We start from the raw sequence: 27,391 nt of genomic DNA, 5'->3' as shown, positions 1-27,391 counted from the left end.
ACGAGCTCCCAGTGCCGGGATTCGCCCCGACATTTCACCACTGGGATTCGAGTTCTGGGCTGCATGCGGGATACTGTCACCCCCACTTTTCATTGATCCCCAAAACACTAATTTCAAAAACCCATTTCCCAGCACCCGAAAATAAAAACGTCAACTCGGAAACTACAACCCCGGGATGTTGAGACAGGGTGTGAGGTGGCGGCAGGGTGAGAGGGCTGCAGTCCGAGGTCTCGCCCTGACCGTGGCCCCCGTTCACCGGTCCCTACGCACTCGCCTCTGCGCCTGCGCACCGGCACCCGCGGAGGTGGTGGGCGGGGCTGCCTTCGGCTCCGCCCCCCGGCGCTGCTTGTTAACGGCAACCGGGTCTTTGCTTCACTTGCTCGCGGCGCGGAGCTCAGTACTGCGAGAAGTGGTTGTACGACAGGATGAATGCAGGCTCGGACCCCGTGGTCATCGTCTCGGCGGCGCGGACCGTCATAGGTGAGTGGCTGGCGGGCTCAGTGGGGGATCCGAGCCGCGAAGAACCCGGGAACCGTAGGACCTCGGAACCCGGCGCCTCGCCCTTTTCCCGGCCGGGCGGGCAGCCTCGCCCTCCTCCTCACCCGGTTTGGCCCCCTCCGCTCCCCGTGCTCCGATTGGCTTTCCGGGTAGAACCACCGCGCCTCCCGGCTTTCCCATTGGCTGGAGGGGAGAGGCGCTCTCGCGCGAGGCCCCTGACGGGCCCGTTCTGGGCGGAGCCGTCGCAGCACCGCGGCCGCAGGGGCGGTTCGGCGGGTCGTGCGAGCTCCGCGCGGGGCGGGAGCTGAGCTGCGCCCGCGGGGGTTAGTGAGGACTGCCCCCGTGGCCGGAGTGCTGCGGAGACTTCAAAGCCCTGGGACGCGTGGAAGCGTCGCCCTGTTGTTGGGAAGCGTGGACAGTGTCTCGGACCTGGGGAGAGTTTGCAGGTGCGGCGGGGTGCGGCTCCCCAGCGCCCAGGGCGCCCGCCTTCACCACCCTCGCGCGCCTCTGTTCCAGGCTCCTTCAATGGTGCCTTATCCACCGTCCCCGTCCACGACCTGGGCTCTACTGTCATCAGAGAGGTCCTGAAGAGGGCCGCTGTGGCGCCCGAAGAGGTGTCGGAGGTCATATTCGGGCACGTTTTGGCAGCAGGTAACTCCTCAGTGGCCCTGGCAGAGGTCAGGCTTATTCGACGCAGTCCATCAGCGCCCCTCCCCCCGCGCCCCCGACACACACCCACACCCACACACCCACGCCCAGGGTCTTGTGTCCATGTGTTTGCTCGCGGAGTTCCCTGTGGAGTTTTTCCTGTCGCCCCCCGCCCAGCCCTTCAGGTTGCTTCTCTCAGCTGAGCATGCTGCGTCTTTAATGGGCTTTTACCGAGTGGACCTAAACCTCCGTCCTCCACCATTTTTCATTCCGTAGAAGCAGGGCCAGCCCAACGCGTGGGACAGTGTGCACGGCCCTCCGTATAACCCCAAAGTGTCACACATTCGCTAAACACGGATTGAATTCCCCCCTTGTGCCCTGCACTGCTCCAGGTGCGGGGCCACCGCGCCGACACAGGTAGGGGCCATGCCTCACGGGGCTCCCTTCTGAGCTGGCAAGGGAGGTCACACTTCTGCTCCTCCCAGCGAGGGCCCGTCACTCCCCGGGTGGGCACAGGCGAGCCACCAGGGTGCTTCCGATTGCCACCTGGTTTATAGACCAGTGATCACTGACAATTCCTAACGAGTTGTTGATAACGAATTTCATGAGCATGAAATTCCACTCGGCATAAATTCTCATTACTTGTAATAATTGGTAATGCTCTCTTACAGCTATCTTTTGTCATTACCCTGAGACCCGGCCCTTTTTTCTGTGGATTTCCTTCCTAGTTTTGTGGTTCTTCTTCCTAATTCTCCTTGTCTTACCGTCCTTCTCGGGACTCTCCAAGGCTTTAAAATCTGTGACACCCTCAGACTGGCCACCTTCGGGTCACTCCCTCCTTTTTTCCTTCCCAAACCCGGAACTCACTCACTCACACGCCAGAGATACTTCACTGCCGGTTCCTCTGCTTTGCCTTGCACGCCTCACCTCTATACTGTCTCTACGTCTCCACTGTCTATACTTTCTCCACGTGATCATAGTGCAAATAATAGTGGTGCTTCTTGAGGGCCTTTAAAGCCCTGTGCTTAGTGATTTCCTTTCATTACTTCATTTAATCCTCTCAGCGAGCCCTTTGGGGCATACTCTCACAAATAAGTAAGTGAGATTTTGAGAGGTCAAGTTTGAAGTGGAAGTAGCCCTTGAACCCACATCTGTCCTACTTCTTAAGCCTGGTTCCCTCCACAATCATGTAGCAAATATTTACAGAGCACCTGCTGTGGAGCAGGCACTCTTCTGTCAGCTGGGAGAAGTCATGTTCCTATCGGTTAGAAATCTGCATTCTCACAGAGCTCATATTCTGCTAAATGATAGACTGTTAATTATGTTCAAAACTCACTTATTAACTCTTAAGTACCAGAGGGTGGGAACTATGAATAAATACATAAATTTTTTTTAAAGGAGTTATTTATTTAAATGCGTATGTAATTTGTTGTAGCTTTAAAAACCAGGAGCCTTAAATAACGTTAATGTCTTTTTTATTAACTAGTGTTCTGTGAGTTTAATTCAGAGAATATTTTGATACTGCTTTTTCATAATTTTTCCTGCATCTATTTTCAGTCTCAAGTTTTTAGCCTTCAGCATAGTCCCAGATTAATAACACTGTGATGTGAGTATAATTTAAAAATTTTTGTCAATGACCCACTTGCTATTTTTTTCCAACAAACTCACCAAGGAAAGGTGCCTAGGTATGGGTATATCTGAAATTCGCAGTAGAGTGACCACTGTATAAACATTGATCCATTGATCACAGACACTGGGGAAAGAGAATACTTGAAACGTTCAGCTGCACCCCCTTCTCTGCTACTTTGATTGAATTAGGTTTGTGCTATATTCCCATTCCCTGAAGGAAGTCCCCATAGTTGAATTAGAGAAAGCTATTTGTCAGTTCTGATACAATACACGTCTTGTTGCATGACCAGTTAACCCTGGTATAATGAGAATGAAGCAAGAAAAGAAGTACATCTTATCAGAGGTTTTCTTCTTAAAATAATCCTCTTATATACTCAGGTGTCTTAGGCCATGATCATGGAACCAAGGAACCCTCGTTAGAAACATGCATGATGCCCAAGTTCTGCCCTACGTTTGTAAGGCTGCGTGTGCTCATTCAAGCCCTATTGGAAGCTCAACAAGACAGTTCCTTCTTTGTGGAGAAGAAAGCTTATATTCATGAAATATCTGTAGAATGTATCAGATAATGCATATTCCAGGGCTAGACTGACAGGTGTAGAGTGTACACAGGTCTTTTTGCCTCTGGTGGGAACTTGCCTTGTCTGGGAAGTAGCTGGACACCCAGTTGGCAGTCACCTGATTCTGCATGTACTTTGCCCCAAACATTTTATTTTTCTCTTTGAGTGCTGAGAGGCCTCTGTGTTCCTTCTTCCAGGTTGCGGGCAGAATCCTGTTCGACGAGCCAGTGTGGGTGCGGGAATCCCCTACTCTGTTCCAGCATGGAGCTGCCAGATGGTCTGTGGGTCAGGCCTGAAAGCCGTGTGCCTGGCAGCCCAGTCAGTAGGGATGGGAGACTCCAGCATTGTGGTCGCAGGAGGCATGGAAAACATGAGCAAGGTAAGGCCTCTGAGGAGTTGGTGCTCTAACATCTCACTGGTAAACTCAGGGACAGGCCCTTGTGGTGAAAATAGATGCATATCAGCTGAAACCAAACGGTAAACAAAAAATGGTTTCAGCCCTGGTTCCTACCCACCCAAATGTTAATCATTCTTCAGATTGGGTGGGAAATCAGCTTGAAGAAAAAGTCTGTCAGTCAGTGTGATTGGAACAGAATACATTTTTTTTCTAAAATGTTACTGAAGCATAAAGTATTTCCTGAATTAAACTGATAACATTAGTTGGCTGATATCCTTGGTCTTATATTTCTTTCTCATTGTGAGGAAAAGTCAGAAACACATGTTGCCATTTACCTTCCAGTACTTGAAGACCCCAGAGACCAGATATTGTTGGCCTTTCAGAGTTAGGGCATATGCAGAAGAGTCATGCTGAGATAGCCCTTCTGCAGAGGTCTGCCCGGTGGGCTTTGTTTCCTTGAGCCCCAGCCTTCAAATGGGCGTAGCAGTGGAAAGGAGAGAGTATATCCCCTGCTTCCCATGGGCAATTCAGGGGCTGACCTGGGGATCCCCAAGCAGAGGCCATTGTTGAGGCCCAGGATGGGTGCATTCAAGGCCACAAACACCAGAGTCACTCTGATGGGACCACACATACCTATAGTGGTTTACGAGGTGTGCCTATGTGTGTCATCACCAACAGCTTTTGGAGGAAAGATGGTATCATTCCCAATTTACAGGCAAGGAAACTGAGGCCCAGAGCCTGGATTCAAATCCAGATCTTGTGACTCCAAGTGTTTCCATTCTAGTATACCTGCTGATGAGTTGGTAGGAGTTAAGAGGATTCCTACCCAGCAATCACTCTCCATTGTTAATTAGGCATCCTGATTGTGCTCCTGTAGGCATGGTGTCTCCCATTGAAGTGGGGGGCACATTGTTAGCATCACTTAAGCTCTTAGAGGAGCTCCTCATTGAACAGATAACTAGCTGCCTCTTTGGAAAGGATAAATGAGCTATTTAAGGAAATAGGACACAGAATAGATAGGTTTGATGGAAAAAGAAATGCATAGATAGGAGAGTAATGGGTTCCCAAGAGTCGGCAGGGTGGAGTGGTCTGCTGCTATCCGGGGTCTCCAGACCCTGGGCCCTGGGTGAGGAGGATGGTCCAGAACTGAGGAAGAGTCACAGGAAGGAGCAGGTGAAGCGCTGGATAGTTTTCAGTGGGATCCAGAGGAGAAGACTAGTTACAAGGAAGCCTTAAATACGTTTCTGTTTCTTGTTTCCAGGCACCCCACTTGGTTCACTTGAGGACAGGAGTCGGGCTTGGGGAGACTCCGCTAAGTGACAGTATACTCTGTGACGGGCTCACAGATGCATTTCACAGCTATCATATGGGCATCACAGGTGAGCTGCTGGAGTTGCCGTCAGATGTAAGCGGGGCTAAAAAAGATCACATGATTATTGGCTTCACAGGTGCCTTCTCCTTCAAGGCAGGGAGTGTATCCTACTAATCATTTTGTACCTCGGACAACAGGGGTAGTTCTCTGGGATGGACTGAACTGAGGAAACATCCCCTCTCTCCTTTGTGACTCCTGGATTATGAGTGAATTTTGAGGTGGGAGGCATCAGTCTTCCATTTTACCATCTGCAGAAACAAGGGCCCACAAATACTGGTCCTGTGGCAGAGGCAATATCAGACACATTAGTACTTCTACACCTGACTCTGTTCTTTGTAAATACTCAGATCTTCATTAGTCATCCATTTAGAAGGCACCTGTGGTCTAGGTTTACTGGCAAAGCAACTGGAAGATCAAAATAACTCATGTCTCTACCATATATAAATGTAAAACTTGGGAACAGAGAAGGGACATTTACTTTTAGTGTGAAAGAAACAAACCCTGAGAGGTTAAGCACCTTGCTTAAGTGTGTGTGGCAATCACTGTGGTTCTGTGGGAGCTGTATATCATATCAAAAAGGATGAGGAGGGAAAAGGCAGAGGAAACAGTGTTTGCAAATGCAAGGAGGGAAGGAAGGGTTTGGCGATGTGGGGAACGGTATGTGTTGCCAGCACTCCTACACTATAGGAAATGTTAAAGGAAGTTCTGGAGACTGGAGGGAACTGACACCAGACAGAAACCTGGATCTACAGGAAGGGATGAGGAGTACCACAAATTGTAACTATGCAAGTAAATATAAAAGATTACTTTTAAAAAAAGATGTGGCTGTTTACAGCAAAAGGCATAACACTGTATTGTAGGGTTTACAACATAGGTAGTTGGAGTAGAACTAAGGATTGGGGAGCACAGAACTGTACTGTCCCAAGATTCTTAAATTTTGAAATAGTATTAGCTCTAAGTAGACTATGGTAAGTTAAAGATACATATTGTCATCCCTAGACAATCACTAACGCGTGCAAAGAATTATGGCCCCAGCACAGTTCCATCATAATTGCAGCAGACTTTTTCTTAGAGATTGACAAGGTGACTCTAAAGTGTATACTTGGAAATGCAAAGGACCTAGAGTAGTTGAAACAATTTTGACAAAGCAGAAAATAGAAGGACTTACACTGTTGGATTTTCACACTGTAAAGCTGTGGTAACCAAGACAGTGTGGTTTTGGCATAAAGACTGGCAAGTAAACCATTGAAGCAGAATAGAGTTCAGAAATAGGTCTAGACTTACACTGATTTTCAGTGGAGGTATCAGTGTAATGAAATGGGAAAAGGAAAGAAAGCTTTTTCAACTAATGATGTTGCAACAATAGATTACTCGTGGAAAAGATGACCCTAATCTACCTTACACTGTATACCAGTATTAATTTGAGATAAATCATGGCCTAAAAACAAAAGCTAAAGCTATAAAGCTTCTAGAAGTCAACATAAGAGAATAGCTTCTAAAACTGGGGATAAGTAAAGACAAGACTCAGAAGACAATAACCTTAAAGATTTAATAAATTAAATTTCTGCCCATCTTCAAAGGCACTGTTAAAATGAATAAGCAAGCTACAAATTGGGAGAAAATGTTCACAATATATATATTTGACAAAGGACTTGTCTCTAGAATATAAAAAGGACTATAACAACAATAAAAAGATTAAAAACCCAATCAAAAAATGACATTTCATAAAGAAAGATATATGGATGGCTCATATAATAAGCCCATGAGAAGGTGCTCACCATTACTTATTAGGGAAATGCAAGTGAAAACTACAATAAGATGCCACCCAACACCTGCTAGAATGATAAAAATTAAAATGACTGACACCACCAAAGGATGTGGAACACCTAGAACTCTCATACACTGCAGTCATGAATATAGAATGGCACAACTATTTTGGAAAAAGATTTGTCAGTTTCTTTACCCAAGAGAAATGACAGCATTGATCAGTAAAAGCTTTGTGCAGCATGTTCATAGCAGCTTTATACACAATAGCCAAAACCTGGAAACAATTCAAGTGTCCATCAACAGGAGAATGTGTAACAAATAGTTGTATAGTCATATCATGGAATATTACTCAGCAATAAAAAGGAACAATGATAAACTCAACAACGTGGATGAATATGACAAACATAATGTTGAGCAAAAGATTTGTACTTTTCTACTCATTACAAATGTGTGATGGAAATGTTATATATATATATATATGGGATATATGGCTGTATGCATTTACCAAAACTTACTGAATTTTAATCTTAAGGTTTTTGTATTATGCTCTGTGTAAATTTTACTAAAAAAAGAAAGAAGAACTGTAAACAAATATTGAGCTCTAGTTATTAGGTTTGGTTTTCCCAGAGGTTAGAGGTTAACAGATTTTAAAATTACCTTCTATATATTCTAGGTTTGGGCAAATGAGTAGATATATTGAAGACAGTGGGAGCCAGGCTTCTTGCTACTGTAGAAGGGACTTTCAAGTATGGAAAGGGAGAAGAATGTAGTTGGTGTTAGATTGCATTCAGACATATCAGTGGGAACTCAAGGGATCACCATGAATGTGTATATATGGACATTTGTAAATTGTATATGTATATATAGGTTGCTAATGAATAGGCACATAAACAGCGACATGCTAGTAACAATAAGGGGTCCTACCACCCAGATCTTAGGTTTCTAAATGCTTTTCTCCATCGAAAAGAACTAGGACTCTTTTGAGAAATGCCTTATTCCAGGGTTAGGAGAAAAGTGCAAAAAAAATAAGGAAGTGCATAGAGCACATGGGAAAATGTCAAAAGGACACAGGAGCCAGTTTAGAGGACTCCACTGCCCAAATCTTGAACATTTAGAGCTCAAAATAAATAATGTTATAGTGGGTTATAACTTATTAAACAAAGTTAAAATATATGAGTACATACTGATGTAAATAAATGGAGAAGGAAATGCTCTTTATAATAGGATGCTAGTTAATACATATAGAAGGAATGTTGGAGTAAGAAAATCATGAAGGAATGCTGAAATTAATGGGTAGAATTTGTTGAGGAGAAAGATAGTTTCATAATCTCAAAATAACTTCCCATAAATTTCTGATTAATTATAAATGGAAAAATAGTAATATTACAGTGTGGAAACATGGTGGATACCACTTTAACCAAATGATCTGATCTAACATCACCTTCGCTAAACTGCTATCATGTGTATCCTGGTAAGATTTCCCAAGATCATATCATTCAGTGGCATACCTGCTTTTCCACATAATCTAGTCTAATCTTGAGGAGACATCAAACCAACCAAGCTGGGGACATTGACAAAAGAACTGGCCCCCCTATTCCACAATATCAAGGTCAAGAAACACAAACATGGCCTGAGGAACTGTTCCAAGTAAAATGAAAACTACAGAGGTTGACAGCGAAGTGCACTGCTTGATCCTGGGTTGGATCCTGGGCTGACCGATGATCTGGCTACACAGGACATCACTAGGGGAAATGTGGATAATATGCGCCAAAAATTAGATGATAGAATTGTACCAATGTTAAATTTCCTAATTTTGATAACTGTGGTTACGTGAGAAAGTTGCTTTGTTAGGAGAGATACACACACATTAAAATTGAGAGAGAAGGAGACATGCTATCTAGTTTTTCAAATGGTTCAGAAAGAGAATGATAAAGCAAATGGAGCAAAGACTAAAAAATTGGTGAAATCTGCAGAAAGGAAATTTCTGAAAGTTTAAAATGATAAAGAAAGGAAAAGAGAAGGAAGCAAAGAAAGAAAATAGCTTCTGAAGAGTCACTGCGGCATTTCCAAATTCATTGCCTGTGGGAGGCAAGATTGCCACAAGGTGCGTTGTAGCCCACCAGAGAGCCTGCTGGTGGGCGTTCAGTGCTGGTGTGAATGTAAAAACTTGAGCTATCAAAAGCCAGGTCCTGAAAATGTTTGGGTTTTGCCTTACGTTTTTTTTTTCTTGCACAGCTGAAAATGTAGCCAAAAAATGGCAAGTGAGTAGAGAAGATCAGGACAAGTTTGCAGTTCTGTCCCAGAAAAGGACGGAGAGCGCACAGAAAGCTGGCCATTTTGACAAAGAGATTGTACCAGTTTTTGTATCTTCTAGAAAAGGTGGGTATATAAATCATAAGGTTTAAACATCAACATAGCTGTTTTTAGATAAGCATAGTATCCAAAAAATAACAACGTTGGTAAGTTGTCTGAGGTTTCTCTTAGATTGAAAAGGACAGGTAGGTCCTGGCTACTTCTGAACATGGTAGTAGAGTAGGGTGGGGGAGCTTTGCATGTGGTGAGGAAATGGGAAGCTGTGCCACCATTCAGACCCTCCTGGCCCCAATGTCCACATACTGTGTAGATACAGCAGGTTTCATGAGAAACTGGGTATTGGCTCGTGGTTGTCAGGCAGCAGTTGACCTTTCACCCCTTCAGGCTAATCTCCAGAGTGAACATCCATTACTTGCTGCTTCTGTGTGCATTTCCTATTTCTTGAGTGTGGATCTTTTCGGGTCTCTGTTATGGTGATGGAATGCTCCGGTCAAGTGCTGTTATTGATAACTGACCTCTCATTTGTTCAGCCCTTTCAGTTGGCTTTGACACTCCCTGACCCAGACAGCTGTAACCAGCCAAGTCTTGTGCCCCCAACATAGCAACATTTTGCACAAGAATTGCCTCAGAAAGGGCAATGGATATGGAAAACACAAGGCTCATTACATTTTAACACACAGTCATTTTTATTAGTATGTACTTTCCTGTTGGAATGAGTTTCATTAAACCTTTCTCCCAAGTATGTAACCTCACGTATCCTGAGGGATTCACCATTCCCAGCACACTGCTGCCATCTCTCTACTAATCTTGGGTTAATTTTTTTCTTTTCAGGTCTTACTGAAGTTAAAACAGATGAATTTCCTCGCCATGGCAGCAACATAGAAGCCATGTCTAAGCTAAAGCCTTACTTTCTTACAGATGGAACAGGAACAGTCACCCCCGCTAATGCTTCAGGTCAGTTTCTGGAGGGCAGCTGGGGCACTACCACTTTCTGCTAGGTCTGCCCAGTTACTTCAATTTCATTATAGTTATTCTACAGCCTTGTTTTAGTTGCTTTAGGGAAAAGTGTAACTATTATTTGATCATTGACCTTATCTATATATACTGAAAGAATGGATTTGGTTTCCCAACAACCTAATTTAACATACAGATGAAAAAGCAAATTAGGGAACCCCCAAGTTTATATATCACCTTTGTACTTTTCCAAAACCAGAAATTCTCAATACCTCCTGTGAGGCCTGGGCTGTTTCTTCCATTTTTCATTAATCAACCTCCACCCCCCCACAAATATTTCTCTTTTGAATGTTCTGTGGTTCATTGTGTCTTATTACCAAACTTAACCTCTTCAAATTATACTGTAGAATGTGAATTATGGCAAATGACTTTGCCAAGATGGTTTAATAATAATTTAACTCGTGTCTTCAGGCGCTAGAGGAGGTAGACACAGCATATAGTTGAGGTTAGCAAGTATTATTTGAAATCAAGACATTCATATTTTATAGGAATAAATGATGGTGCCGCAGCTGTGGTTCTTATGAAGAAGTCAGAAGCTGGTCGGCGTGGGCTGACACCTTTAGCAAAGATAGTTTCGTGGTCACAAGTCGGTGTGGAGCCCTCCATCATGGGCACAGGACCGATCCCCGCCATCAAGCAAGCTGTGAGTTTGTGCGTGCCTGTCCACTGCTGTTGATAAAACCTCTTTTGAACCAGACCAGTAACCTGTAAACCTGTATTAACTTCTGCCGTCTTTAAGCCTCGTAGGTTCTTTCCAATCCAAAATGCTGAGTTGAGGATGACTGATTCTTGCTTAATCCTATCAGGTTTCATTTGCTTCATTTCTTTAAACAGTCTTCCCATTAGCCTTACATAACCTTAGCTCTCTCTAGTCTACTTGAATACAGAGCAGCCATGAACATTTGGATCATATGCCCTTTGGATTCTGCTCTACCACTTCATCTACACCTAGCTGTTACCAGTTTAAAATTTCCGAGGCTTTACCCTAATCTTTTAGAATTGGTGTCACCAAGGCAAAATGATTTATCACTAGGCTAATGGCAGAAGCCAAAGTGGCAGTTTCTAGAGACCCATGTCAGAGTACATTCTGCTTTTGTATCTACAATGAATAAGGGTTCCACTGAATTTTTAGACCTCTGTCCCATTAATCTTTTCTTTAGGTTGCAAAAGCAGGTTGGTCCCTGGAGGACGTTGACATATTTGAAATCAATGAAGCCTTTGCAGCCCTCTCTGTTGTAATAGCTAAAGAACTTGGATTAAACCCTGAGAAGGTAAATATGAGCAAAATAAATCCTGTATGGAGCTTGCAAATGAAGTCATGGTGAAAGGACATATCATCCCCAAGTATTGGCCATGTAGCAATGGGTGGACATGGGTAAATTCTTGCTCAGCCTTGGAAGTTCACGTATTTTGTTGCTTCCCAAAGCAAAGAACCTTGTTATTTTTCTTTTTACTTAAACAAGACATTTAATATCTGTCAGACTGACATGGAGCATGGGAGGCAGGCAGGATGGATCTTTCAGGGGTCTAAGCCAGTTCATTTTGACCCTATGTCCAGAATAAATGGTGTAAATCTTCTTTCCTTTAGGTCAACATTCAAGGAGGAGCTATAGCCTTGGGCCACCCTATTGGAGCATCTGGTTGCCGAATTCTCGTTACCCTGTTACATGCCATGGAGCGAAAGGGCGGACAGCGTGGTGTTGCTGCCCTGTGCATTGGGGGCGGGATGGGAATAGCAGTGTGTGTTCAGAGAGGATGAAATCTTAACAATTAATCATGCCTATACTAAGTATGAATCTCATCTCTTTACTAAGTTATAATACATGATTATCAGAGGACCAAGTGAGGATGGAAACCATGTCCCATTTTCTAAGAACTCAAGGCTCAACAGCTTGTTGTATTTTAATGAGTAATACTCAAGGTACAAGATGATTACATCTTAACAATTTATAAATAAATCAGTCACCAAGGGCTCCCGAGTGAACAGCATTTTCATAACCCCCGTGTTTATCATCTTTGTTTTCTGGGTGTAACTTAATAAGGTCATCAATTCGAAGAATGGTAATTGCAGCTTCTGTTGCAAATTTCAAACTCTTAACTTTAACTATGGTGGGTTCAAACACCCCTGCCTGCTTGTTGTCTCGAGGCTTACCATTGACCAAATCAAGGCCAATCCTGTAATAAAGGGAAAAAAACGATTAATTAGCTTCCTCCACAACACACACCCACTCCATCCCTGTACATACAGGTTGATTAGGTGGCTCACTGATCCCAGCTATTCCACTCCAATGTTACTCTTGGGAAATGTTGGAATCTTAGGGTAGGTCCCTTTGGTAAAACTAAAGTAGTTGATTATGAATAACAAATTCAGCTCTGAAAGAGTTGTATAAAGTAATAAATTACTTCAAATATCATTTAACAGCTTATACAACAGAGGTTGTTTAAAAATGGATACAGGTCACCCGAAAATAATCTCCCCTCAACCTCTGTGGGACACTACTATAGGTAAAGGGACTACCCAGCAGGGAGAGTTGGGACATCAAGTTTGCACACCAATGCTCATAGAATCACTAGTCATCCTTCATGAATATAAAAACTGAATTATCATATATGATACACAGGAGACAACAGCAGACAGGGAACCTGTATGCTTACCATTTTAGGTTTTTGCGTTCTGGGTTAACCTGAGCCTCATTATGAAAAGCTCTTAACTTTGCAACCAGATCAGTAGAGTCTTGGGCAGCATTAACAGCCAGTGTATTAGGAATGACAAGAAGAGATCTTGCAAACTCTGCAATGGCAAGCTGTTCCCGAGACCCCTAAGAGGACAGACAATGAGACGACTTCAGAGAACCCACCAGAGCAATTAGGTCTCAGACGTACATTAACAAATTGCCCACGGTTACATTATATCCCACAGCCTTCCAGAAAAGAAAAAATGGGTCTCTAGGTATTCTTACCATGCTGGTCGCATAGTTTTCAAGGTATATGGAGAGGGCAGCTTCTACAGCACCCCCACCTGGAACCACAGATTTTGACTCCAAAACTCTCTTCACCACACAAAGAGCATCATGTAAAGAACGCTCCATTTCATCACACATGAAATCATTTGCCCCACGTAAGATAACTGATGCAGATGTACGAGCCTTAGTGCTATTAAAAATAAAGCAAAATTCTTAAATTAGTACTTTTGTTAAGTCTACATAGAAATCAATGTAAGTGCCACATTTAGACATGAAAGCAATGTCTAGACCATGTAGAAGAGATGAAAAAGTCACTCCAGCTCAATTTACAATGGCCCAAGGCTACTTTATCCCATGCGTATAACTGCTCGTATTACTGAAAGACAACGGCAGCAAATGAATGGGAGGGTATCTAATAAAATCTGTATAGCTTTGTAATTTATAAAGTAGCTCTTACTTTTTGATCAAGATCAGTTCATCATCACAAATTCTCTCCTGTACCACCTCTTCTGCTTGTCCCAACATTGAAGCTTCGAAAGTTTCTTCACCTTCCAAATTGGCCAGGGTTGACAAAATAGTCGCTATAAGACAATTACAAAAGCACCTAAACATTGTCCTTCCATGAGTATTTTCATGCCTTAGATTCAGAACATTTATGGTAAAAATGACATAAATGCAAGGTAAGATTTATAGTTAGGCTCAGTCAGGCAAGAGCCCTTTTAAGATGGGACTATGTCATTTTGAGGTGAAGAGATTCAACAAGTAAAAGACCCTATCCAGTTACATGAAAAACAGTTCTTCAAATACATTGTAGCACAAAGCATTAAGGGAATATAAAGCAGAAACTTGTTTTTCAAGCTGCTTAGTGTCAACATTCCAATATGGAGACAGATGGTCACCTATGTAAACATGGAGTATGCTATCTAAGAGCTGGCAGAAGACATACCTCCAGAAGCTTTAGCAATGCGTTTAAGGTCCCTTTTTAAAACTCTTCTAACTGCCATGGCACCAGTCTCCACAAAATACTTCAGACACATATCATCAATTCCACCAGTGGTTAGAACGACATTGGCACCAGCTGCCAGGATCTTCTGGATTCGCTCCTTTGTGATATCCGATTCTCTGAAATATGTAAGTAACACAAGTTATCTTGTGTTATTTAACACAGCTCTAACCTCCACTATTTTCCACAAAGTAGCAGATTATATTTATTAACCAGTTTACCTTCCTTAACCAGAATTTAAATTAGTCCAACTTACAGAAATGTTCAAGGAATTAAAAATTACCACTTAGTTTTCCATACCCCAATTCAAGTTCCTAACCAAGAATCCATGGAGAGAGCGCCCCTGCCTTCAAGGATCTGGCAGGGCGACAGCCTGAACCACACTGCTGGCCAAGTGCTACTCCAACAGAATGCAGAGATTACAAAGCATTAATCCAGCCTGGCAGGTGGGACAAGGGAGGAAGAAGGCCTGGAGTCAAGAGGAGTCCACAGAGTTGAAACTGCAGGTAGGAGCAGAAAATAAGAACCTTACAGGGATGTTAGAAAGTCTGGTTTGATATGTGTAGTATTTTTCAGTAGGTACTCATCCAATCTTTTCAAAAAGATCCTCCAATGTCAATATGGAAACTGCACAGGAAAGATGAAGGACTGAAGGCAAGGAGGTTGTCAACAGGAGATACAGGCAGGTATCTGATGGGAACACAGTTGGGACAGAGAAGTCAAAGGTTATGGCTGGGTAAGTGGGAGGTTCAGGCACTGACTCTTGGGGTAACACAGATACTAACAGGTTGGGGGCAGGAGGAGAAAGCAGAGATGAGTTTTTGACAAGATAAGTTTGAAGCCCCTGTGTTATTCAGGAGACCTTCAGGGAGGCAGTCATAGCACAGAAGTCTACAGAGAAACAAACATGGATCTAAAAAATAGTGTAATACAAGTGAAGCTATTTTACTTCTTCAAAGAATACCCGAAATCATTCAAGGACTTTTTAAAGTGAAGAGCTTAAAGATGTACCTCAAAATGAACTTCTCTATGTACTTAACAAGTACACTGTGCCAGATGCCACACTAGGACAGGGGCTACAGAGTAAGGGCATCATTCAATCTCTAACTTCAGAGCTCACAATCTAAGTCCCACAAATACAAAGTCAGAAACTGTGGTAAGTGCCAGCAAGATGAAGTATAGGAAGTCTTGGTAGAGTATAATTTGAGGGAGAAAGAATAGCTTCTCTGAGAGGTTGACCACTTGAAAAATAGAAATTTAACCAGTCAAAACAAGTAGGCAGGTTACATTAGAGGTAGAAGAAAGAACATTACTATGGAAGACTTCTAGTTGTGGCTGGACCACAGTGAAAAGAGTATTTAAGGAATTAAAAAATTATCTCTGAGTGATGAGTCTCCAAAAGGCCCTGGCCTGGTAGTGGTGAGGTCAACTCGGCTGCCGCGCAGTAAACAGCCTGGGAGGGGACAAGAGGGAAGCCCGTGTGACCAGCTTGGGTGCCTCTGCAAAAGACTGGGCTAGAGAATGGAAATGGAAAGTAGTTGAATTTGAGATTTAATTATAGAAACCAAGTGGTCTTTGGTGATAGATTGAAAAAGAAAAGGCTACTAGGTAAAAAGAGGAATTAAGGATAATCCTAGTTTTCTGCCTGAGGAGCAGCCATAACTAAAATTGCCAACAGACTTGGGGCTGTTGTAATTTAGTATGTAGTATCATTACAAGTTCAGTTTTAGACATATTCACTTTGGGATGCTTCAGAAGCATTCTATCAAATATGTGTTTAGAGCTCAGAGAACTAGATTTGGGAATCTTCGGCACTGAGAGTATCTGAAGTCCCAGGAATGATGAGTTCTCCTGGGGAGAGCAGAGTGAGATAGTGACCACCTAGGCTTAGGAACCCAGACAAGGTGGTATCCCAAAGCATTTAGGCAAAGGCTTGACAAGGGTCAGGTGATGGTTGAAGGTGCCTAGTGAATTTCACACTAGCTTAGGTCACTAGGTGCCCTTAGCAAGCGATCCTCCACTGGAGAACAGAGTTGAAAAGGAGACAGAAGCACAGCAACAAAAAGTTGTTTAAATCAATATTGAGACATCTGGCTGTAAAAAGATGAGGAAGTATAGGGAGTAACTTAAGCAGGATGTGTGAGCAAGAGGTTTTGACTAAGGGTAAGAGCTACAAGTGGAATCTAGAAAGGAATGAGTGAGAATTAGTAGTTGAAGATAAAGCTGAGAAACAATCAATGAAACAAGATTCTAAGGCAGAAAGGCAACAGAATCTGGACTATTATTCTAGAAGGATAGGCCTTTGATAGGGGAAAGGATGCTATTCTATCAAGAAAAGGAAAGAGTACGTATCTAAAAGATAAGAGTGTTCCTGATTCTTGGCAAATGTTTATTAATTTGGTTGTTTTTTTTTTTAAACTAAACCACTAACCATTAAAAAGTACCTGATTGATATGGGTCAAGTGAATGTAGTCAGTTAAGATCCATAGTAGATGCCAAATTACATCTTCACAAACAGCCCTCTAGCACACGGTCCAATAACCGAGTATTTGACATACAGGTGTTCCATCAACAATACACTACATGGCTCCTGTGCTACTTATTTGAGGAAAGGCATGCATGAACATAGTTATCATCTTTAGCGTGAATGCATCAAATCAAAATTCCACAAAAAGGTCATTTTCATATAAGATGTATCACCCTAAATCTGTCTTAAGACATCATTACATTTTCTAATTTTCCTGGAAGTTTATGTAAAATAGTTTGACTTTGGTTTAAAATGCTCGTTTCTAAAGTTCTCCAAGACATTCACACTTTAAAAATCCAGTTGCATAATCACCACACTCAGTTTCCCAGCAACTAGTTGATGACTTGCTTTGTTATCTAGGAGATGTAGCACTCAATTTTTTTTTAGTTTACTATCATCTGCTCTAATGAAGTGTTACATACAAAACACCCCCTTCAAAGGTCAAAAACAACCTCTTCACATACCTCTGTCTAATCTGGTCCAGTTTCTCGGGGTCTGTAATGACTACCTGTACACCAAGCTTCATTTTTGTTTTCTGCAGGCTGAAGTCAAGGCAAGCAATTCTTGCATTGACTATTCTCTTGGGCATGCCTATAATTGAACATAATAGTAAGTTCCTTTACAATAACTGTAACAATGGTGCATTTCACAAAACACACCTATCCTTAAAGCATAGAGTAGCAGAGATATAACAATGTTATATATAAACACAAAAATTTAGATTTTACATTTACTCTTAGAGAAATTTTTATGGCATGTACTAAAAAAAAACCATATACTTTAACTTTTGTTTTTCTGAAGTTATATGTGCTTAAGTGACAAAAGACAAATTACCAATGTGAGGTACAATTTCCTTTTGCCCTAGGCTTCAGTAAGAACGTATGTGCACTTCTTGGATAGTGTCCCAGAAGATGTATAGTATGGAGTCCACAAAACGTTCATTTGAACCTTTAGTACTCTTTTATCACCAAATCCTAAGCCTTACCCTGGGATCCCACCACACAGTTGAGTGCATAGCCATTGATGAGCATACTCTCCATCTGACTTCTCCCATGGGCTTTCAGAATATTAACGGAATTGACTGGATAGTGAGGCTGGCCTCTTACATCTGTGTACTTAACTGCAAGTACAGCATCAACTACCATGTTAGCGAAGAAATCACCATTTCTAAGTCAACAGTTAAGGAGAACAAGACAATAAGGACAATGGGTGCACATGAAAACCAAGAGTTAATTCAAAGGTACTTCTTTTTAGCAATCTCATCAAACAAACAAGCATTATTTATTCCATCAAAACGTTAGAGTGCTATTATGACCATCTAATTCAAGCCACCTTTGCACACTCTTCCTACTACCTTCCTCCCAGAAGAGCAGGGAAAGGATCAGGCATTTTCAATACAGCATCACCCAGCACAACCCAAGTTCAGGCTTTATCGCGCCACCACAAGGATACATTCCGATGATTTTGGAAGACATCGATGTCTTAGCAGCATTAATCAGGCAATCTTTTCCGAGTTCATCTGTGTTAATAATTAGATTTTCACTGATATAACGCACTGCTTCCCTATTTTAAGTGTGGGAGAGAAAACACTTATAAATTCACTACTCAAACTTTTTGGGTTATCAGAGTGTCAAAGTGTCACAGGCCAACAATTCTCTGTCCAGCCATTTCATATAGGAGGAGGATACAAATAAATCCTCCCTCTTCAGATCATGGCAATTTTAATCTATCCCACAAGCATAGCCACTAAAATCTACTATTAGGAGAAAATATGGTAGTCAAATGGGAAAAAAAGGACACTGGCCCTACTTCTTACTTCAAGTATCATTACTTAAATGCTAAAATGTAACTTTTTCGAAATAGAATTTAGTTATCACAATATTTAAAGAACACAGACTGCTTACCACTATTACATCAAATAATATAAAACATTGAGTGTAAACAGTCTTACTTGCAAGCAAGTCGATAGCCACTAATAACTGACGTAGGATGAATTTTCTGTTTGACTAGTTCATCTGCATTTTTGAGAAGTTCTGCTGCAATAATAACCTGTTGAGAAAACATTCACTGCTCTGATATGAGTTTGATTTAAGTTTGACATATGCAATACACCATGTAATAAGCAACACAAAAATGATCAGGCATTATTAACCAGAATGGTGCCGGGGTGAAAAGAATAACTGGTTATCAGAAACCTAGGGAAAAAAGAAGATAACCACAGTTTTATATGCAAATGGCCAGAGATAGGAGCAGGACAATGTTCTGGCTACTGAACCACTTCTGCAGTACAGCAAGAGGACCCCACACCCATTACCTTTAAAGATTAAGTGCTCAGCAGAAGCTAATGAGAAGTCTTGACTATTCAATTATCTGTAATATTGAGCTTACTTGGTTTATTTTTAAAAAACATCCTTCTAAGGACACTAAAATTGTCTTTTAATTAGAAAGACATCAAAAAATTCTGTTTCTTTTGGGGACATTATAATCATTTTATTTAAAAAATTGTACTGTCATAAGTTAGACAAAAAAACATGCTCATTAATTTAGAAGAGGCACATTCCTTTTTTTGTGGTTTCAAGTTTAATCTAGAAATATAAATAATTTCCCCCAAAACCACTGCCTGTTTCTTTGGAGCAAATTATTTGTTCCTCACCAAGTACTCTATTACATCACCAAGTAATTCTATTAACGTCAGCACACTGGTCTTAAAGAAGTTTATATTCATCAGGTTTACTGACTTTCTCACATGTCAGTTTGACCTCGAGATTGCCTATCAGCATTTAAAACATCATAAAAACACCTTGTTTAAAAATTGGTCTACCATTTCTCCCTCCAGATTAGAAAGGGAAAGTTTTAGCAATTTCCAAATCTCAAGTCATGACGTGGGGGAGGAAACAATGCTGTTTTACAAACTATTTAAAAAAGACAGAAAAACTTTGCGTGATATTATTACTACTGTTCCAGCTGAGGAAAAAAACTCATGAAGCCTGTAAAAACCAATATTTAAAATGTGAGCACTATATTATTTCTTATTTCTTTTTCATTTAAATTGTGCAATCTAGCTTTAACCATCAGCTTCCAAATTTTGTGAATCCCTACCCAAAACACAACTTACATTTTCTCTCTCTTAAGAATTAACTATTTCTGACTCAGAAGCAAATGACTTACTTATGGCTTCCCTTTCTGAAAGTTCAATTTTTGGAAACAACTAGCCTTTAGCCATCTACCAAGTGACTACCTACCACAGAGGTGGTTCCATCTCCCACTTCCTTGTCTTGTAGGTCAGCCAGCTCACAAAGAACTTTAGCTGCAGGATGTTCTACCTCCAGTAACTTCAAGATGGTCGCACCATCATTAGTAATGGTTACATCCTAAGAGATTTCCAGGGAAGAAAAAATTCAACAACACCACTTACACACATGGCATCCTCTAAATTAGCACAACCCCTTTTGATACACATTCACCTTCACTACACTTCCAAAATCAGCATTTTAATTAAAGACAATTTACTTGGCAAGATTTAGGAACTTCCTTCTTTAAAACAACAAACACAAAACTTAAGTGTACTTACACCAATGTCATCTACCAACATTTTATCCAATCCAACTGGACCAAGAGAACTTTTTACAATATTGGCAATAGAAGCTGCAGCCATAACTGTAGACAAAAAAGAAAACAAAATCAGAAAAACCCACTACTCCAAAGGACAATTATTTCAGCCTAAAGAAAGTGACATCCAACAGCCTCTGAGTTTTCCAATCTACAAACCTATCCTAATTAAAAATTAGCTACTAAAAGTCTAATATTCATGTGTGTTGAGGGGACTTTGAGAACTCATCTGTAAAGGGGATGGCCAAGTGTCTTAAAAAGTATCGACTTCATTGTATCATAAAATTAAAAAATGATCTATTAGTCAAAATTTCGGGTTCTGCCACTTAGCATCTAAGAAAAAAATGTATGATTTCTGTTTTTTTCAGATTACAGCCTTTTTTAATTCTATTAAAATTGTCTTCATCTGTGAATCAAAAAATTGAGAATTCAAAGGTTCCAAAGTTTACATCAAATCCGTTAAAGACAAAAATTAGTTATCTATCAAACAAAAGTAAGATCGACAGACATCCATGACTTGAAAGCGTAAACGCTCTCAAAAAAGGCTCAACAGAAACAAATGCTTTAATCCGTATTAACTAACGTTCACTGGGATAAACTCATTTTAGGCATCGCTTACGCTAACATGCAACTGTTTATCCGTTAACTTCATTATAAGACGCTGTCAGCGATAGGTAGGTAAGACGGCTGTGGCTATCGGGGAACCCAGCATCTACTGCAGGTGACAAAGGGGTGGGGAGGATGGGCAATGGAGAAGCCGTGTGAATTGCAGCCATTTGCTCTTCAGTTAAACGAGTAGTCGAAAGTAGTTTTTCCTGGTTAATGGTTCTGAAACGAGGCCCAAAAGCGGACACAGACGTTCCCCTAGGTTAGAATGAGAAAAGGCCCAAGGCGACTTGAGGCGTGGCCGGCACGTGTCCCTGCGGGGCTGGCTCCACCCCAAGGAACGCTCCCGGCCCGGGGCCCACCGCGTCCCTCAGGGGCAGCTCTCCGGCACTCGGCCCTACTGGAAGGGGGCGCTGCCGCCCCGCTCCGCTCCGCAGCGGTGAGACCGGCGGGGCTGGGAACTTCCGCCGGGGTCCTTTTCCGGAAGAGGGATGGGTGCAAGGACGGTAACCACGGCCCGGACAGGGCGGGCGGGCGGCTGGGGGGTGCCGCCGGCCAGACCCAGGCCTCGCTTGCCCTTACCGTTCTGGGAGCGGATCGCCTCTCCAGTGCTGCGGTCCCCGAACACGGACAAAGGCCCCTCCATTTTCGCGACAGAGTACACGTCAAAGTCCACTCACACTCGCGGGCAACCAGCGTCTCAGTCCCTAGGCCGCGAGACGGCGTAGAACGGGTCCGAGCGATGCCGCGGGGGCTGCTGGGAACACCGCCCCACCGCTCGCGGCCAGACCGCGGTGCAGGGCGGGAAAACAAGACAGGGGAGAGAAGGGTGAATGTGCAGGAAGTGATGAGCCGGAAGAGGGCGGTGCTCAGCATTATCGTCCAATTAGAGAGCGAATGAGAAGGGCGCCAAAGTTAGAGAATGGAAGTCAGGATCTTGGACTGCTAAAGGAAGGAGGTGGTTGGCTGAAGCTTCTGCCGGTCTACACAGGTTGCACATGCGGTCTTGCAAGCTCTAGGGCCTTCTAGAAAATATGGTCGTTAGGTCGGAGCTTGGAGACGGGAGGGAGCGGGCCCTGTTAGGTAGTGCCGGGATTCTGAGCGAGTGTCTTCTCCTTAAATGTAGGCGCTTGTAGAGCAAGCGGTTAAGTCTCGGGCTTTGGTCCTCGGCCCAGAAGCAGAAGCTTGGGGGCCTGAACCTGAGTGGGATGGGTAAGGGTTTCCCACAGGATGTACAGGAAAATGACAGCCACCGTTTCTGAAGACAAATCTGTGCATCTTACGCTGCGTGGTTTCCTCGCGGGGCTCAAGTGGGCTGTCCCGGAGGTATGACAATCATCGGTGTAAACTTTGCGCCCAGAAGGTCCACATACAGTAACGTGAAGTTAAGAGTGCTTCCCACGGGTGCTTTCCCCCCCGAGTTCCGCAAAAAGCGTCGCGGTTGGTCGTCTCCCGCGGCTGCGTGCTCCCAGCGTCTGCGATGATTGGAGCAGCAGCGGTGACATTGACCGCCGCCGCTCGGGGGCAGGGGTTTGTTAGTTCCAGGTGGAGGCCTCTGTGGCCTGAGTGAGTCAAAGACTTTTCCTGGACAAAGAATGGCTGCGGCCAGCGAGCCGCTGGGGCGCTGGTGAGGAAAGGAGGCGAGGCCCTTGCGAGGATTTGCGCGCGATCCCCTCAGCGATGGCGCTTCGGTCGCGATTCGGGGAGCTGCTGTCTGTTTGCAGGAATCCTGGTAATTAACCTTCCCACTTCTGAAATACCCCCCAGGGCCTACGCGATAAATGTGCAGGTCGTATTTTATCTTCAACAGAGCCATCGAAAAATAAACGAACATCACTGTGATGACAATAGTAGAAAATTAAGGATGACTTAATTTGTGACAAGAAAGTTTGTGATGCCTTACACCCTGTGACCAAACGTACCTTCTGTTCTCTTCCAAGGCACGCAGATTGGGGGAGTGGATGGGAACAGAGGGTAGATCATATTCCTATTTTGTCCGTGTTCGTAATTTTCTAAGTTCCGTGTGATTGTTTACATTTTTAGGATGTGGGGTCGCGGCGCTGTCGACCAGATCCAAGCCAGCAGTGAAGCCAGAAGGGGACCCTCTGGAAAATGAAGCTGTTGCCCCAGAGTTCACCAACCGGAATCCCCGGAATCTGGAGCTCTTAGCTGTGGCCAGGAAGGAGCGGGGTTGGGGGACAGTGTGGCCCTCCCGTGAGTTCTGGCACAGGTGAGCAAGTTTGCTAGTTGTTGACTAACAAAACAGTGCATAGTGCCCTACAAATTCTTTTCATCCTTTCATTAAATGAATGTGCCAGATACGGGGATTTCAGGAAACTGATATACTGTGGGTAGGAGAAGGGTTAGCAGAGGTGTGTATGGGACAAACAGTAAATAAATAGGTGTCACTGGAGAAAATGTAAAGTGCCTGATGCTAGAATCAGGAACTGGGTGCCTGCTAACGCCCCTCTGAAAGATTGGAAGATGCCAGCTTATCTGCCGAGACGAGCATTCCCAGCAGAGGAAGCAGCTGTGATGGGAATGAGCCTGGGTTGAGGAGCTAAGAGGCCTATGTACCTGGATCTCAAGGCCAAAGGGGTGGATGGTGTAAGATGAACGTGAAGAGGAAGGTAGGAGACAGCATTAGTTCTGTAAATCAAAGTAAGAACTTTAGACCTTATTTTCACTGCAGTGGGAAACTGAGAGGGTTTAATGTTTGAGCCTGAATTAAAGATTATTCTGGTTGCTTTGGGGAGAACAAATTTTTAAGGGGGCAAGGGTCGAAGCCAGAAGACCAATTAGTAGTCTTTGTTATAAAGATGGTTATTTATCAAACACTTTCTGTTTGCTGAGACCTACGCTAGTTGCTTTATATACGTTTTCTCATTTAATCCTTAAAACTCTTTTCTGAAGCAAGTACAATGACTTAACCCATTGTAAAGGAGCAAGAATTGAGGCTTCGGGAGACAGGGTTAGTCAGCACCAGAGCCAAGATTTAATATGTTTTGCTTGATACTAAATTATTACCATTATGTATGGCATATTTATCTGCTTGGCAAGGATTTGTTAAAAGAATATTTCTTAAGGACTGTATGAAGTTATAAGAGCAAGTTAGAAATCATAACTGTGTGATACATTCTTTCAACAAACAGTAGGTCTTATATTGCTTTTTTAATATTTGAATCATTTAAATAATTAGATTTTTTCCCTGTCTGCCCTATATATGTGGTATTACCAGTATAGAATTGGCATAGTAGGAAGTAACTTTAGAGATAGTACATCTCCTGCCCCTTTGTTGAACAAATATTAATGGTTTAAGACAAAGATCAACTAACTATGGCCCATGGGCCAAAGCTGGCTTACAATCTAAAAATTTGTACTAAAAAAAAAAAAATTCTGTGACATGTGAAAGTTATATAAAATTCAAACTTCATTATCACAAAGAAAGTTTTACTGGAGCACCACCACTCATCCTCATCTGGCTGTTCTAGTACTGGCTGAGTTTAGCAGTTGTGACAGAGGTGTATGGCCTACAAAGCCTGAAATATTTACTACCTGACCCTTTACAGAAAAAGTTTGATTGTGGTTTTTACCAGCTACCAGCAAAACCAGGAGTGGAACCATTTCTAAATCTAGTGCTTTTGTTTTGCTAATTCACTCCAAGAATTTTAGTGCCATCTCTAATTTGGGTGTTTTCTTTAACCTGAGTATAATTTTAAAATATATAATACATATATTAGGATATCCATAAAAGAGAACAGTTTCTTATGTGTCTTTCTAGAGAAAGACACATAAGTATAAACTTGGTGCTTTTAAATTATAAACCTTATGCTTAGCACATCGTCTGCACTGTTCTGCAACCCCCTCCTCAACACGCACACTTAAAAATACGTCTTGGAAATCTTTTGTGTTGGTTAGGAACACTGGCTCTGGAGCCAGACCCCTGGACTTAAATCCTAGCTCCGTTACTTACCATTAGTTTTAGATCTTGCTAAAGTTAATTTTTTTTGTGCCAACAGACTAAAAAAAAAAGGGAAATAACAATGGGTTATTTTGAACATGAGCTATACCTGTAAATAATTAGGACAATGCCTGGCACGGTAAGCTGAATAAATGTAAGCATCATCATTATTATAAAGGGCTACTTCATTCTTTTTAGTAACTTACAGTTATACTGTTGCATAAATGTGTTAGTTTACTGGCTCCCTATTGATGATTCTCTTTTATGATTCCAAACAGTGTTACAATGAATTGTCTTGTCCATACATTTTGTCAGTGTGATTAGGCATATTTTTGTGAGCTTAAGGGTCATTAATGTTTTCCTTTTCCTAGTCTATTCAAATTCTTTGCCTATTAAGTTATTGACCATTTTCTTATTGACTGTAGGAGGCTATTTACATATATGGAAATTAACATTTTGAATAATATGTAAGTTCTCAGTATTTTTTGTTTTATTGCTTGCTTTTTTACTTTTTTTAAACCACGCAGAAAATCTTGTCTTTTTCTATAAAAGCCATATGACATGGTTTGATGTCATATTTAAGTAGGCTTACCTTTGAGGTTATAAAAAAAATTCTACCATGTTTTCTTCTAGAACTCTTTATGATTTCAATTTTTACACTTAAATCTTTGATCCATCTTCTGTTTTGGTGTTAGCTGGAAAATAAAAGCGTGGAGTAAATATATCGGTGTAGGGTTAGCAACTTTGCTCTACCTCGTCAAATCCTTTTTTGAAGTAGACGCTATGTAAGTAAATCTCAGCTTTCAGGAATACCACATTTCTCCTGGATTCTAAGATGAAGTAGAATGTTTAGCTTATTGTTACTAAGGGTTTCTTCGGAAAGCCAGAGAAAAAACACCTTTCCCAAGTAATGTCCAGGTTAAGTAAGCTGAGGTAAATGAACCAAACGTCATTCCTGAGACACCCTGTGGCATTTTCTCACTGGAGGACATTTATCCTTAGGATGCTTTTATGATTTTTTTCTCTTCTCACCTCATTTAGGTTGCGAGTTACAAGGACTCAGCATCACGTAGAAGCGCTTGTTGAGCATTGCAGTGGCCAGGTTGTGGTTTCAGCATCTACTCGTGAGTGGGCTATTAAAAAGCACCTCTACAGTACCAGGAACGTGGTGGCCTGTGAGAGCATAGGACGGGTGCTGGCAGAGCGATGCTTAGAGGCGGGAATCAACTTCCTGGTCTACCAGCCAACTCCTTGGGAGGCAGCCTCAGACTCGGTATTTTTGTTTTCATGTACTTACTTAAAAGATTGTGTTAATTCTTGATGTTAGATACTTACAAAATAATAATTCCATTTATCAAGTTCTTTCCGTTTAGCAAACCTTGAGGTGAGCCTCCTGATGGGTCTGACCTCATTTCTTCCTCACAGCAGCCCAGAGGGTCAGGACTAGTTTGCCTGTTAATGTGTCTACATAACGTGAGGCTGGCTTGCCTGGGGCCATTGTGGGCGTTTCAAATCCAGGGTGACTGATTCTGTAGCCATAATGTCTTTCCGTTCTACATCCCTGAACATCTTGTCTGTGTAGTATTTTAAAATGCTGCTTCCCCTTGACATCTCTAGTCTCTTTTTCTTACCTATAGCATAATTAAGATCACTTTCTGAAAAACCAGTGTAGGCTGGGAAGTTAGCAAGGACCAAATCAGTTATTTCTCTTTCTCTTGGGAAGTGAACTATTGTCAGCTTGCCTGTGGAGCTAACTTAACCCTTTTCTTTTTTCTGATCTTCAAAACCAGATGAAACGACTGCAGAGTGCAATGACAGAAGGTGGTGTGGTGCTACAGGAGCCTCGGAGAACCTATCAGTGAACTAGAAGAATTGTTTGGAACGTGTAAAATATATAGCTGTCATGTATTAATGTCCTGCAGACAAGCATCTGGAAGAACAGCCAGCTTGGAAGTGTTAACAGAATCACGGACCAGCCAAATGTTGTCAGTAGTTAAGGTTATACCCTCTCCTCCTTGTATTTGTGGCTTTTTTTTAAACCATGGGCTAAATTCTTCCCCTCTTGTGGACATGAGAGAAGTATCTGAGAAAAGCTGTTGCCAATTGTTAACACTTGAAGGACAAATCAAATGTTGTTTGTAAGTTAAACAATAAAGCATACTATGAACTTTTCTGGTTATGTGAAATTTTCTCTGCCTTTGAGCTCACTGGCAAGAGAACACACCTGAGGCTTGTGCAAGGTATTTGTTACCGTGTCTACCTCACAGTGGGTAATCTTAATAAATGATAGTTGTTGCTGCTCAGGGTGTGGGGTGTTTTTTAAGGAGAGAAAATGCCAGTATTAGTCAACTTATTATAAGCAGTCTTAGTAATGTAAAGATAGAAGGGGCAAATCCTAACCTCAGTTGGGCTGGAACCCAACAGGTGCAACTACATTTGAAAGGAGAGGAATACAATGAGGAACTGAAAACAGGTGGGAATGGACAGGGTTAGTGTATGCTACATTTGCCATGATTTAAAAGTTAGT

The 27,391-nt window shown here is 42.3% G+C and overlaps 3 protein-coding genes and 2 non-coding genes across 6 annotated transcripts; 2 read left to right on the top strand and 3 right to left on the bottom strand.

Moving 5' to 3' along the window:
- The first annotated feature begins 322 nt into the window (after positions 1–322).
- On the top strand, positions 323–12,030 carry ACAT2 (acetyl-CoA acetyltransferase 2). The gene is made up of 9 exons (XM_036886705.2): positions 323–480; positions 1,015–1,149; positions 3,530–3,711; positions 4,991–5,108; positions 9,104–9,247; positions 10,013–10,135; positions 10,684–10,838; positions 11,356–11,466; positions 11,784–12,030. The coding sequence occupies exons 1-9, from the start codon at positions 426–428 to the stop codon at positions 11,952–11,954; spliced, it is 1,194 nt and encodes a 397-aa protein (XP_036742600.2). The 5' UTR covers positions 323–425; the 3' UTR covers positions 11,955–12,030.
- Positions 12,031–12,055: 25 nt separating this feature from the next.
- Positions 12,056–21,691, bottom strand: TCP1 (t-complex 1). Its single transcript, XM_036886703.2, has 12 exons — positions 21,486–21,691; positions 20,260–20,345; positions 19,931–20,059; positions 18,640–18,737; positions 18,141–18,251; positions 17,674–17,855; positions 17,153–17,279; positions 14,105–14,280; positions 13,616–13,739; positions 13,156–13,348; positions 12,851–13,014; positions 12,056–12,370 (listed from the first exon to the last, which is right to left on the bottom strand). The coding sequence occupies exons 1-12, from the start codon at positions 21,547–21,549 to the stop codon at positions 12,154–12,156; spliced, it is 1,671 nt and encodes a 556-aa protein (XP_036742598.1). The 5' UTR covers positions 21,550–21,691; the 3' UTR covers positions 12,056–12,153.
- On the bottom strand, positions 13,437–13,566 carry LOC118913103 (small nucleolar RNA SNORA20). Its single transcript, XR_005025083.1, has one exon. It is a non-coding gene; the product is annotated as a small nucleolar RNA SNORA20 (small nucleolar RNA).
- Positions 18,339–18,478, bottom strand: LOC118913106 (small nucleolar RNA SNORA29). The gene has a single exon (XR_005025085.1). It is a non-coding gene; the product is annotated as a small nucleolar RNA SNORA29 (small nucleolar RNA).
- Positions 21,692–22,338: 647 nt separating the features above from the next.
- Positions 22,339–27,036, top strand: MRPL18 (mitochondrial ribosomal protein L18). Of its 2 annotated transcripts, none has more exons than XM_057489065.1 (4): positions 22,339–22,635; positions 22,947–23,133; positions 25,906–25,988; positions 26,655–27,036. In XM_057489065.1, exons 1-4 carry the CDS (start codon positions 22,584–22,586, stop codon positions 26,729–26,731), a joined length of 399 nt encoding a protein of 132 aa, XP_057345048.1. In that variant the 5' UTR covers positions 22,339–22,583; the 3' UTR covers positions 26,732–27,036. The 2 variants fall into 2 exon arrangements, with proteins under 2 accessions (XP_057345048.1, XP_036742601.1); XM_036886706.2 differs by having other exon boundaries at positions 22,428–22,635; positions 25,906–26,137.
- The last annotated feature ends 355 nt before the right edge of the window (positions 27,037–27,391 follow it).

Source organism: Manis pentadactyla, chromosome 12 (genome assembly GCF_030020395.1).
Source record: "Manis pentadactyla isolate mManPen7 chromosome 12, mManPen7.hap1, whole genome shotgun sequence".
Classification (NCBI taxonomy): domain Eukaryota; kingdom Metazoa; phylum Chordata; class Mammalia; order Pholidota; family Manidae; genus Manis; species Manis pentadactyla.
The sequence above is the reverse complement of the archived record's forward strand: the minus strand, read 5'-3'. Positions and strand labels throughout refer to the sequence as shown.